This window comes from Oncorhynchus clarkii, chromosome 17, assembly GCF_045791955.1.
Source record: "Oncorhynchus clarkii lewisi isolate Uvic-CL-2024 chromosome 17, UVic_Ocla_1.0, whole genome shotgun sequence".
Taxonomy (NCBI): domain Eukaryota; kingdom Metazoa; phylum Chordata; class Actinopteri; order Salmoniformes; family Salmonidae; genus Oncorhynchus; species Oncorhynchus clarkii.
The window spans coordinates 11,480,403-11,492,369 of NC_092163.1; the positions used below are offsets into that span (position 1 = coordinate 11,480,403).

General features: G+C 40.5%; 3 protein-coding genes across 3 annotated transcripts; 2 read left to right on the top strand and 1 right to left on the bottom strand.

Annotated features, from left to right (window-relative positions):
* Positions 1-212: 212 nt before the first annotated feature.
* Positions 213-2,613, top strand: LOC139370267 (uncharacterized). Its single transcript, XM_071109638.1, has 6 exons — positions 213-510; positions 773-1,060; positions 1,448-1,566; positions 1,707-1,817; positions 2,048-2,167; positions 2,387-2,613. The coding sequence occupies exons 1-6, from the start codon at positions 447-449 to the stop codon at positions 2,444-2,446; spliced, it is 762 nt and encodes a 253-aa protein (XP_070965739.1). The 5' UTR covers positions 213-446; the 3' UTR covers positions 2,447-2,613.
* A 107-nt stretch (positions 2,614-2,720) lies between these two features.
* Positions 2,721-7,842, top strand: LOC139370265 (40-kDa huntingtin-associated protein-like). The gene is made up of 12 exons (XM_071109636.1): positions 2,721-2,900; positions 3,321-3,367; positions 3,542-3,614; positions 3,843-4,002; positions 5,049-5,117; positions 5,332-5,452; positions 5,840-5,932; positions 6,060-6,124; positions 6,284-6,365; positions 6,503-6,549; positions 7,113-7,168; positions 7,345-7,842. The coding sequence occupies exons 1-12, from the start codon at positions 2,842-2,844 to the stop codon at positions 7,424-7,426; spliced, it is 954 nt and encodes a 317-aa protein (XP_070965737.1). The 5' UTR covers positions 2,721-2,841; the 3' UTR covers positions 7,427-7,842.
* LOC139370266 (epithelial membrane protein 2-like) lies at positions 7,708-11,601 on the bottom strand. Its single transcript, XM_071109637.1, has 5 exons — positions 11,501-11,601; positions 10,111-10,194; positions 9,726-9,828; positions 8,971-9,111; positions 7,708-8,600 (listed from the first exon to the last, which is right to left on the bottom strand). The coding sequence occupies exons 2-5, from the start codon at positions 10,183-10,185 to the stop codon at positions 8,443-8,445; spliced, it is 477 nt and encodes a 158-aa protein (XP_070965738.1). The 5' UTR covers positions 10,186-10,194; positions 11,501-11,601; the 3' UTR covers positions 7,708-8,442.
* Positions 11,602-11,967: the final 366 nt, after the last annotated feature.

Genomic DNA, 11,967 nt, shown 5'->3' on the forward strand with positions numbered 1-11,967 from the left:
AAGAGTACATACTGTAATAACTTTACTTTTTGGACATTCCCTGTCTGCTGTAAATGCTTCATGCTTTCATTCATAATCTGTTTATATATTTTTTAAATGTATATGTTATTTTATAGTCTATGCCTCCTAGATCAGTACAGTATCTTGGTCATTCTATCTCTGATGCTTGGGGATTTTACAAGGCTCACATGAATTAATACTTTGAGGAAGTGGCCAGGGCAAAAGAGGAACCCCAGTATTGCGACCTCTCTGAGGCCAAGACTAACACATATAGACATACACATTCTGGGCAATCTGAACAGGGGAAAGGCTTGAAGCGACACTCATACAGTGTTTGGGAAATTCAACGAAATCCTTCCAATACTGATACAGGTATTCCTATCTCAAGTGACCACAAACAAATAGAAACAGAGGGGGAAAAACTAAACCTTTGGTGTCTCTTCAAAATGTACATCTGGATGGTTGAAGTTCTGTGTGTACTGATGTGTTTGGGAAATCATCAGGCTCAAGGTAAGGGTATTTATTTAACAAAACATTTAAATACCAATACCATGATACTGTTAAAAGTCATTTTTTCATGTTAGAAGTTAGAAATGTCATGATAGAAATTCCTGTTATCATTTACAGAATTGTCTTTTCTCATCAACATTGTATATCAATGAATTTCTAGTGGGCTATATCAAAGTATTGCAAATCAATACATAAGTAAGTTGCCTATTTGGTTCTTCGATGTCAGATTGAGCCTTACTCTACATCCCCCTGTGTAATTTAGAAGCCATCCCAGCCATCTCCATGCCGGACAGAATTAGGGTGGCTCTGGCAGGAGAAACGGTCCTTTACAAACCCAAAGTGACCATCCCAATGAATCAGAGCTCCAGCAACTTAGTCTGCTCTGGGCCTCCAGAACAAAAGAAGATAAAAGAATGGAGTATTCTCTTTTCTCCTGAAACAAAAACAAGAACATTTAATTGGGAAATAACAGCATATAACAGTTCATACTCAGGAGAGTATAACTGCAAGTATAAAAATGTGGAGATCTTCTGGACCCTTCTGGTGAAAGGTGAGTGTGTGGTAGAAGAAGAAGAAAATGAAGGGATGATAGAAAGATAACAGTTAGTCAGTTAGTGAAACTTCTGTTGTCCACATGTCGAGTAACAGGAATTGTTGACGTGAGAGTGAAAACACAATCCCTTTTTAAAAGGGACCTTTTTTGGTACAAATACCGTAGATGTCAGCTGAATGTCAGATGTACGCCACCATCAACAACACATGCATGATTGTCGTCATGAAAATAAAAAGCCCTCTAACTCTTTTTTTTTCACTTGACATTAATCTACTTCCAACCAAAGTGTTCAGCCATTGACTGACACTGGACAAACTCTAATGGTACTATGTTTATTGTCTCTGTATCTCTGTATCTCTGTATTTGTCTCTGTCTCTCTTTCAGACGAGGGGTACCGGCAGTCTTACTCTGGTTTCAGCCTTTTCATCGTGTTGGGGGCTCTTACCACAGGCTTCCTCATCTTCAGTGTGATCGGCTCCATATACGTGTTCAAAAGCCAATGGGTGAGAGATTTGAGAAAGGTTTGGTGGAGGTTCTGATACACTGTATATTTTTGTACCCTTCTGTTGTGGTTGGTATGTTGTCATTTTATCAGTCCGTGTGTGTGTTAACTTGTGATTTCTGGGGTCAATTTATATTGAAGAATGGAAGTACCAGTAGTGGAGTAAGCGGAAGGAATAGAGGGGAGAATGAAGAGGAGGAGGAGAACGGTAACACATCAGTGAATGCAGCTGCCTCTGCTCCAGTTTACGCTGTAAGCATGTCTCTCTATCTCCATTGACTTGCTGTAACTATATCACATTGATTTTACGAGTTGAACCACAACAAAAAAATGACCTTGACACATGTCAAAGCTGTGTGTGGGTCATCAAAAGAATATCATCAACAAAGATCCACTGTTTTGATTAACTTCCACATCCACTGTAGGCCCTATGTGATCTACAAGAATGAATGTGTCTCACCCGGAACTCCCTCCTCTCTCAGAGTCTAGAGTCTCGGCCAGCATCTGTCTATGAGGTCTTGACCCCAGGAGCACCAGTAGCAGCAGTAAACCGTGAATCTGTCCAGAGGAAAGGAAAAGTAAAGAGAAAGTCAAAGGAATCGGTCAGTGTGAACATACACTAACCAGGAAATATAAATCACTAAAGCCTTGGTTTTGTCATTCCAGATATATTATATTTAATTGTATTCTATTTTTCTACTATATTCTATTCCCCAAAATAGATATGAGTAGACCTATATCTACCAATAATGTTGATAAAGAGCTGTTCGAGTTAATGGGGATGCTACTGTCCTGACCTCTCTCCCACTCTCCTCCTACAGATGGAGAATGCAACGCCGCAAGGGGAAGGAATATTTGAATGCGTCTATGAGAATTTCTGACCTACTGGCATCTGCACTGTGTTTGGGGAAACTATATGCCTATATTTTCCTGCTTTTGCAATCTCTCTTGCTCTTTTACACAGACCTAAAATCACGTATGTATTTTACCCTGCAGCTTCGTGACTTCTGTTGGAAATAAACTGCTGTGTCTCTGGTTGTTATCATCACGGAATGTCTCTGGTTGTTATTTTGTCTAATTAACAGATATCTGCAATATGTCAGATTCATTTTAGCGAGAGATTTTGCAAACTGAACCCTTGTTCTCCAAAGTCCCACCATAATAAGATTGTATCCAATGAGACTATTAGGCTATTTTGAGTAAGAACCAATCGAAACGCGTTTCCCATCTCTACTTCCGGGTTTGGTTTATTTACGTTTTTCATCTATTGTTGACCATGGCAGCGGAGGGGGACTTTCTGATGAGATATCGTGCTGTATCAAATAAATTGAAAAAGTACGATTTATTACGTTCTTGTCTTTGTTCTGTGTATCCATTCGAGTGACTATGTGTAATGCATGATCGTCTAATCTTTTGAGTTGCGAGCCAGGATTTCACAGCTAGCTAGCGGTAGCCGGCTACACTTGCTGTCAGTTCCAGGGGTCAACGAAAGCATCAAAAGCGTTTTATTTATTTATGTTGCCATTTTTACCATGTTTTGGCTAAACTCACTAGATATATAATTAGTTGGCTGTTTCAAATGAATCCTCATCCCTGAATGATAATGATTGTTTAGCTAACGTTCGTTTTCTAGCGTTGTAGCCAATCAGGTACTAGAGCAGTGGTTACTAGGCTAACGGCAACTAGCTAACTAAACATGTCTGACATTCTGTTGTCCCTACTGGCTTAGTTGTAATTTCACTTTGCCCACCTTAGACGTTTTCTTCGGAAACCCAATGTAGCAGAAGCAAGTGAGCAGTTTGGTGAGTAGCTAATGTGTCCTGGAAAAAAATGATGACTAATAACCATGTTGACATATCAACAATTCATTCATATGTTCATGTTTTCAGATGATGACCCCTAATAAGTACACCATTTGCACAACTTCTGTTGATTATGTGGCTTGCATCTCACCCAGTGTTTCTGATTGGTTGCAGGCCAGTTGGCTAAAGAGCTGAAGCAGCAAGACTGCCTTCAGTATGCAGCCTTCTGTGACCTTGCAATGGCAAGGTAAGTCTCCATCTCTAACTATTGCCCCCTAATCAGAACATATTGTTTGCCCTTATTAATATCATACAGACATGGGTAGCATAGAATGATGGATCAATATTGCCCTTTCTCCTCCATTGTAAGTATCCTACAACCAACATTATTTCCTACTACCTATTATAATGTAAATTAGATATCTCACATTACAATATATAATCTATACCTGTTATATCCTACCTGAACCCACAGATGTGAGCAGACTCTTTTCAATGCTCCTGGGGAGGCCCTGGCCCTGACCGATGCTGCCCGGCTCTTCCTGCTCTCTGAGAAGGAGAACAGAGCACTACAAGCCCCAGGCTTCGACGAGCACCTGCAGGCCGCACTCAACTGCTACAGCTTCGCCATCAAGGTAAAAAAGACTACAAATGTTTGACATAATAGAATAGAGATACACAAACAGGTCATAAGTTAAAGGTCACGAACAGTCAAAATCATGTTTTTCATGAAATTTGATGATATTTGGATAAAACCAGATCAAAGTATGAAACATGACTGTTTGCTTCTACATTGGTAAAGTTTGATCCTAAAGTTACTGGTCTCCTCCCCCATGTCAAACACTTATTTCAGGAGGCGGGATTATTAACGCGATAGGGGGACAGCACGTGTGTGACGTCACGTGTTTGCAGAGGGGCATGGTTTATATACAGTAGCTAGATAGCTACTCTACTGGTGCAAAATTTGACTGTAGGGTGTCAGCAAATATAATTAAAAGTTTACTTTTCATCTATGGCAAAGATACTTCCATCTGTGCCTGGTGTTAGCTAGTTACTGTCTAGCTTGGTCTTCAGCCAGCATGGAACAATAGGGGGCATTCAAAACTCTGACGCAATTGTCATGTCAACACATCCGTCAGTGCTGCTGTGAACTGCATCACAAGAGACATAGATGTATAAAATAAAAAAACATAATTGATGTAATTTTAATATTGTATTGAGTTGCTTTACGTTTCACCAAATTTGCTTGAGATGATTTAACTGCAACACTGCTCACTGCATCCACGTTTCTTGACAGAGGTGTTTCAAAGAGCTGCCAGTCGAGGTGTTTCAAAGAGCTGCCAGTCAAGGCGAGCAGCTTCCCTATTAAACCAGATGGAACTGACAGACATGAAGTGAGACAAAAGTGAGCGCAGCATTCAGTCTAGTTTAACCAGGCTTGGTGAACAACAGCTGTGAAAGGGAAAATTATCAATCAGAATATCTATTGGTTTGCTAGGGAATTTAAATGATAATATAATCCTCTTTAGTTTATTGTTGAATCCATCTGAAATAACAGCTATAAAGAGATCAAGCATCTGGAGAATTTCCCATACATACTAACAACCCATTTTCCCTGGCCTTTCCCCTAGATTCCTCTGGAGACAGTAGTATAATGCGGTGTTTTACAAATGTGTTTCAGGTGTACATTGAGATGAACCAGCCTGTCATGGCCGCCAGTCTATCTCTGGAACTTGGCAATGCCCTCAAGGTAATGGACCAAACTGATCACAAAAGATAGATTGGCAACCATTCCTCTTCTATGTCAGTCTGTGTAGTGAATTAAGATCATATGATCATCCCTCTCATCCTTCTCTCTCTCTCTCTCTTTCTCTTTTTTTCTCTGTTTCTCTGTCTGCTGTTCTCTCCCCCTCCCTCTCTCCCTTTCTCTCCCTCTTCCTCTCTCTTCTCATCTTCGTCTATAGGAAATGAACAGACCAGGTGAGGCCATAGTTCACTACCAGAGAGCAGCAGAACTCCAGACACAGCAGCCCATTGAGTCTCTGCTGTCTATGGGAGAGATGGCCACCTGCAAAATACTCACCCGTGAGTACAGTGGTGGGATCGGTGGGGGTTGATGGGTCTGGACCACAGGTGAAGATTTGCGTTATTCTTTGTTTTCAACTCCGTATTGATCTCCGAGCCAGGAAACTGGGTTATGGTATGGGGATTACCTGCATGTGGTCCAGATGTCAGTTGAAGCGTATCCATGTGTTGGGGACTAGAGTATACCAGAGTTGGGTTCAAGACCGTGTCAATTCCAATAAATTGCTTTGGACATGGATTTTCTCCTGAGGAGTGCAATTCAATTTCTGAATTTACTGGAATTGATATTGACCTGACCCCATCTCTGGTGTGTGTTTTTGTGTGTTTCTAATCCTAACAACAACATCCTGATCCTGTAATAGACATTGTCTGTTCTCTGTGTGTCAGGTGACTATGACGGCGCGCTGTCCGTGCTGACAGAGATGCAGCTGATGTGTCAGGAGAGGGGACTGCAACTGCCCGGCACCAGCACCCCCGTTGGTGAAGACATAATGGACTGGCCCAACACTTGTGGCTAACTCATAATTTCCTGTGTTAAAGCAGGAAGTTCATTAACTATTCTGAAACTGATTACAGTATGCTTTTCGTCTGCTCATTGTCTTCTTAGGTGCATTTCTGGACATTGTGGCCAAGTGTGAGATTTCTAGAGTACTTTTGCTGATGCTGCTTGAGGTAAGCACAGCATCGCGAAGATCGTTGTGCCTTCTTATACCATTACATTTAACTTCACTTGTATTCAATTCCTTCCTACAAACACTTACAGATGATTTATCACTGCTAAATTGCGTTATCTCTCCGAAAGCTGAGAACGAATGTCAATGCCTTTTGCAGCCTCCTCCCCAGAAGTTGTTGCCAGAGCATGCCCAGACCCTGGAGAGATACGCCTGGGAGTCGTTTGACCCTCATAGTCAGGGTAACTACACTACAGCCATTATTCTAACGTGACTGACCTTAAACACTCATACACACAACACTAGCAAGGTTGGGATGGGAGAACAAAGTTCATAATTATATATTGTTAAACCTATATTTCCAACCCTCTCATTGTAGTGACCTTCCTACCTGAGAATGTCTTCCTGCTCTTGCAGTCAGTTGTGGTATGTGGCATATTTCCTTACTAGACTCTATCACACAAAATACCTATGTATTGGCCCTTAAGGTACTGGTGAGAAGGTCAAGTGTCTCACATGAGGATTAATATGAGCATAATTGTAGCACTGAGTCAACTTTAAAGCAAGAAACCGTCGTTGCTACATCTTATGAATGAATGGTATTCTTGAAGAATATAACTTTGTAAATGCCTCATGAGCTTAGTTCAACTGTCATACCCCATCAGCACCCCAAATATAAGCTTGTTTTACTCCAATGTTTGTAAACAATGCAAATGTAAACAAAAACTGTACAGCCTAACAGCATGATTAAAACTATAATGTTGATATGATGGATGGTCAAGCCCTTGCATCCATAGCTCTGTATGTGAATTAGAGTGGTTATGTTTCTCCAGGCCCACATCCCTCAGCATTTTACAAAAACAAAGGCAGGGTGGCACTTTATTATTGTTTTGATTTCAGGATCCTAGCTTTATGCTGATCTGTATTGGTGGTTATGCTGGGCTTTCAAAGTCTTAAGTCTATATCAGTCTATCATTGTGTTGTTGCAGATGGCCTGCCAGGAAAAAGACACAGAGTCCCTCAAGTCTCTTCAACCTGAACTCTGGTAAGCAAAAATAAAAAATACAATCTCAGTCATGTGGTAGCTATTTAGCTGCAATACACATTTCAATTGAGTTTTTTTCCTTATGATTTTCTCATTGATATCTTGTCTCTAAATTAAGAACATTTCCGTAGACTGTAAGGAAAATGGACAGTAAATTCTTCTTCTTCATGCCTCAGGCCTCTTCTGTCAGCAGAGCAGAACCACCTCCTTCACCTGGTGGTGCAAGAGCGGATCACCCCCTCTGGACAGGGGATTTAGTACAGTCCAGATAAACTCAATACACCCCCTCGGAATGACACATAATGGAACATTCCTGTCTCTGTCTTGGTCTGTTGTAGGGCCTTTTGAATAATGTGGGGTTGTCTTTCCTAAAAAAACGTGGGAACCGGACCAAGCATGTCATTGGACATACTGTACATCTTACTGCATCCCGTTATGCCTATTAGTGGTCGCAGGATTGCTCTCGTGGTGAAGTCTTGCATCAAATAGTTATTTATTGGACATATGTTGAATAGATGAAATATGAATGAAAAATATGCTTTTTTTTCTAGCATTTTTATTTTGTTAATAAATTGTATAGTCTGAACAGACATGGCTTAAATTCCAATGTAATTACAAAACAGAATCCCTCTACTGCATTATAATAAATGGTGATATTACATACACCGCATTGACCTCTGTTCCTGGTTGACCTTTTTCACTTGTACAAATTAAAATGTACTTTGATATAGCAGCCAACCAAAACTCAGAATCACACATGTGATTAAAATGTACTTTGATATAGCAGCCAACCAAAACTCAGAATCACACACGATTAAAATGCACTTAGAATACACGTTACGACAATTACACAACAAACGGTTACAATGTATTTAGATTTTAAAATACTTCATTTATAAAAAATAAAAATTCAAATTCCTTTTAAAACATGTACTGGAAATGAAGCTTGTTTGCTGATTGTTCAAGTACTGCAACAGCTATGTAGCATACCTTGAAATATACAGTACTATATCAATTACACATTACAAATCTCCCATTTGAACAGGCATGCAGTAGTCTGCATAGAAATTGATTGTGCATACAATTCTTTGGGGTCCGCTCTCCCCCCTTCTGTACCACCTTCCTCCTCACAAGAAAAATCAAAATACTGGGACTGTTAATAAACTAAATAAGACCCCTACCCTCCCTCCATCCCTTTCCAACACAATGCAAAAACGTAATAAAAACTATCCTTCCTTACAATCCTCCTCTCCTCCCCTTCATCCCTTGTTCCTCTACTCGCTCTTCTTGCGCAGGACCACGTAGACGACGCCCAGTATGAAGGTGAGAACGAAGGAGATCCAGGCCAGGATGAAAGAGTGTCCGAACCAGCCCTGGTCCTGCTTGTGGAAGATGTCCGTGTAGATGGACGCAGCAATCATTACACACAGACCTAGATGGAGACGAGGGGAGATTTAAAAACACCTGTTAGGTTAATAACAGTTATGTGCTGTACTGGAGACATCACCTCAAAGTCACTCATAGGGCTGTAGACACAACTGCTGATGAGACCACTTCAACCTGAACTTAAATAACAGTTATAGTTATAGCAATAAACAATAGTGTTTTTCAACCATGCTCATGGGGACCCACCCACAGGGTGTGCATTCAAAGACTGGATGATTAGTTATCAGTTTGCATCAGTTATTAGTTCTGTTTGCTAGTGCTGGACTACAACAGAACATATACACTATGTTTATATCAATGTCATTACATAGATTATACAGTATAAAGATGCAGATACAGGGACCCAAGCTACTTACAGGAGATGAGCATCAAGGCTCCAGAGAAGGTGAACCTCTGGCCCTTGGACAAGGTGAAGAGTTGAGCCACGAACACAAACAGGCCCAGGATGGAGAAGATGCAAGCCAGCACTGCTCCGGCCTGCACTACCTGGAGGTATTCTATAGGGGGGTACAGAGAGAACAGGGCTCCATGAGATGGGAAGATGCACATACTGATCCTGACACAATATACTCTTGTCATACAGAACAATGACAGTCATTTATTTGAATTCATAATAATTACAAAATATATATCTTTTTTTTTTGTCCATGTAATGTATGCCTACCAGCAGGGGTAGAAATGAAACCATTCTGGGAACTCACCATAGTAAAATGAACACATCAAAACTAGTTTCACTTTGGAAGCTTAATTCGACCCCTGCCTACCGAGGGAGTATAAGCATACGCACATGTCCACTCTATCTTGTTTTGGTAGAAGCTAATACTGTGTAGCCATAACAAGAGGTGAGCACACAGATGCTGTATCTTAATGTGAGCCAGTTTCAACCTGCAGGAAAATAATCCTGCAGCAACAGGAAATGTGAATGACATTTTTGTAGGGGATGATGACATTTTCCGTTGGTAAAATCAAGTCAGACATTTTAAAGTAGAAATTACAAACTTTCAAAGCCTTTTCAAACCTTGAGTACACTACAAGTTTGTATTTCCTGCTGGGCAGGAACATTCCTGCAACCACAGGGTCATCAAATTAAGATACGGCATCTGTACTATACCTTCAGCATAGTCTCCTTTGAGGTTGGTGTAGTGCCAAGCTGAGCCTGCCAGTTCCCACCGGCCCCACACATCTGTGGCCACTGAGTCTGTGAGCCACCAGGCCTGCAGAAAACAACACAGGAGAAGAGTAGCAAAGTCATTGTAACAAAACCTACTAACAGCTATATCATCTCATAACAGTGTTGGAACCGTGTTTTCAGTGTTGGATACTTAGGCCCAACGGTGGACATTTTTGTTCTAGCCCCTGTATTTATTATGGTGTCCATAAAGACATTTCTGAAGTTCATATGGAGCAGGAGAACAGATGGAACAGAAGGGGTCACTGAGGTGACATTGGAAGCATGTGAAAGTAAGAAAAAGGAGAGGGGATATTTATTTACTTACGTTATCAATGGTTGCAACCAGAAGCAGGATGATGGCGGTAATGTGAAGAACAACGATTCCAGCCAGGACCAACATTGTGACTAACTGAGAAAAGATAAGTGTTGTGGAAAGATATACAGTGAGTAGGCTTTGCTGCTTATTAGAAACTGGGTGGTTCGAACCCTGAATGCTGATTGGCTGAAAGCCGTGTTATATTAGCCCATATACCACGGGTATGACAAAACATTTATTTTTACTGCTCTAATTATGTTGGTAATCAGTTCATAACAGCAATAAGGCACCTCTGGTGTTTGTGGTATATTGCCAATATACCAAGGCTAAGGGCTGTTTCCAGGCCCTCCTGCGTTGCATTGTGCTTAAGAATAGCCCTTAGCCGTGGTATATTGGCCATATACCACACCACCATCGGGCTTTATTGGTTAATTTTCTTATTGGTATTTACTTGCTAAATACGAGGCATAACCAGATCTCGCTCAAATATTTTAAAATGCTTGTATTGTGCATGAATTGGTTTGCCTACAATGGGAATAATAAAATAGACCCAAAAGTGCAAACTCCCAGATAAATCAAGCACACAAAGTATTTGACGTCTATTTTTGATCCAGGTCTGGGATAGAAGAGCGCTCTACCTAAATGGTCAATTGGACTCGTTTCAAATACGACTCAAAGCATTGGTTTCGATTGCTCATTCACGTTTAGCCTATAAAATGAGTTTATATATTCGTTTATTTGTTATCAATTACAATTAGACCGCTTAGAGGGTAAAGTAATAATGGTTGTTTCTGTAGGTCTACCATCACAACAACATTGTTTAAAACGTTACTCAAGTGTATAAAGTTATTAGGCCTAAACGTTTAGACTATTCATTTAACTGCAGACTAATCATTATTAACCTGAATATATGCATAGATTTTTTTGACTCAATAGCAAGTTTCAGTAGAGAAAAATAATAGGCTATTCAACGTGGCCATGTATTTTAACTGGACTACTTGGCTGCACAAACACCGTTTGTTATGGATGATATACCCGTTAGTTGCAACGGGCCCCATACACAGGCTATGAGAAAAGAGCGCGAGAATACGACGACAGAAGTGAGTCTGAAACATATGTGTTATACATAAATGAATACAACATCTTTATTAAAATATGATCTATAATACTATGCAAGAAGTAAACCTTTGTTGACGTTTTTTTGCAAAAGTGAAATCCATGTAATCCTTCCAGAGCGTCCTTATCAACTGAATGTAGTTTCATTATAAATCGTTTAAATACCTCCCCAAAACTATTGTTTTCGCCCACAGAGCCTTCAAAAAAATCGCTAAACAGTACCAACCCTCCACCAATCCCATTGAATATAAATTGTAAACCGCATTAGGCTGATAAACATTACCTGTGAAGTAGCTTTTACGCACGATAGTTATTGGCAATTCTGAAAAGCTGTAACGTTAGACCCACCCAGCATCGAATTCATAGCCTACACATCACTCCTTTTTTTCTCTTCGGCCCCTTCCCTCCCTTTCCCCTTTCCCAAACTCCACCCATATCCTCAAACTTTTTTGTATCTTTAAAAAGTCAGGAACGTTAAAAGTCTATGACAAATAGGCAACGTTTCCCTCTGTCAAAACACTGCGTGAAGCTAAGTGATCTTCAAAGGAACTCGTTGAATGAATGGAGTGACAATTACGTCTGTGTACAGAATGTGTGTAGAATAGTCACAGTTTGTAGTATATTCTTAATTCTAAAAGGAACCAAACAAACATGTTGCGCTCCACTCTAGCCCCCTCCTCCCCCGCCCTCAAAGCAATATGTAGGCTACACCTCTCCCTTTTACAATGAGCTCTCAACACATGAGAAATA

Bases quoted from the DNA above. Each gene is read 5' to 3' on its own strand.
- LOC139370267 (XM_071109638.1), top strand. From the start codon at position 447: ATGTACATCTGGATGGTTGAAGTTCTGTGTGTACTGATGTGTTTGGGA. The intron at 511-772 runs GTAAGGGTATTT...TGTGTAATTTAG, and splicing joins GGGAAATCATCAGGCTCAAG to AAGCCATCCCAGCCATCTCC. The intron at 1,567-1,706 runs GTGAGAGATTTG...TTTATATTGAAG, and splicing joins ACGTGTTCAAAAGCCAATGG to AATGGAAGTACCAGTAGTGG.
- LOC139370265 (XM_071109636.1), top strand. From the start codon at position 2,842: ATGGCAGCGGAGGGGGACTTTCTGATGAGATATCGTGCTGTATCAAAT. The intron at 2,901-3,320 runs GTACGATTTATT...TGCCCACCTTAG, and splicing joins GTATCAAATAAATTGAAAAA to ACGTTTTCTTCGGAAACCCA. The intron at 4,003-5,048 runs GTAAAAAAGACT...AATGTGTTTCAG, and splicing joins GCTACAGCTTCGCCATCAAG to GTGTACATTGAGATGAACCA.
- LOC139370266 (XM_071109637.1), bottom strand. From the start codon at position 10,185: ATGTTGGTCCTGGCTGGAATCGTTGTTCTTCACATTACCGCCATCATC. The intron at 9,829-10,110 runs GTAAGTAAATAA...TGTTTTCTGCAG, and splicing joins TGGTTGCAACCATTGATAAC to GCCTGGTGGCTCACAGACTC. The intron at 8,601-8,970 runs GTAAGTAGCTTG...GTCTCCATCTAG, and splicing joins AGCCTTGATGCTCATCTCCT to GTCTGTGTGTAATGATTGCT.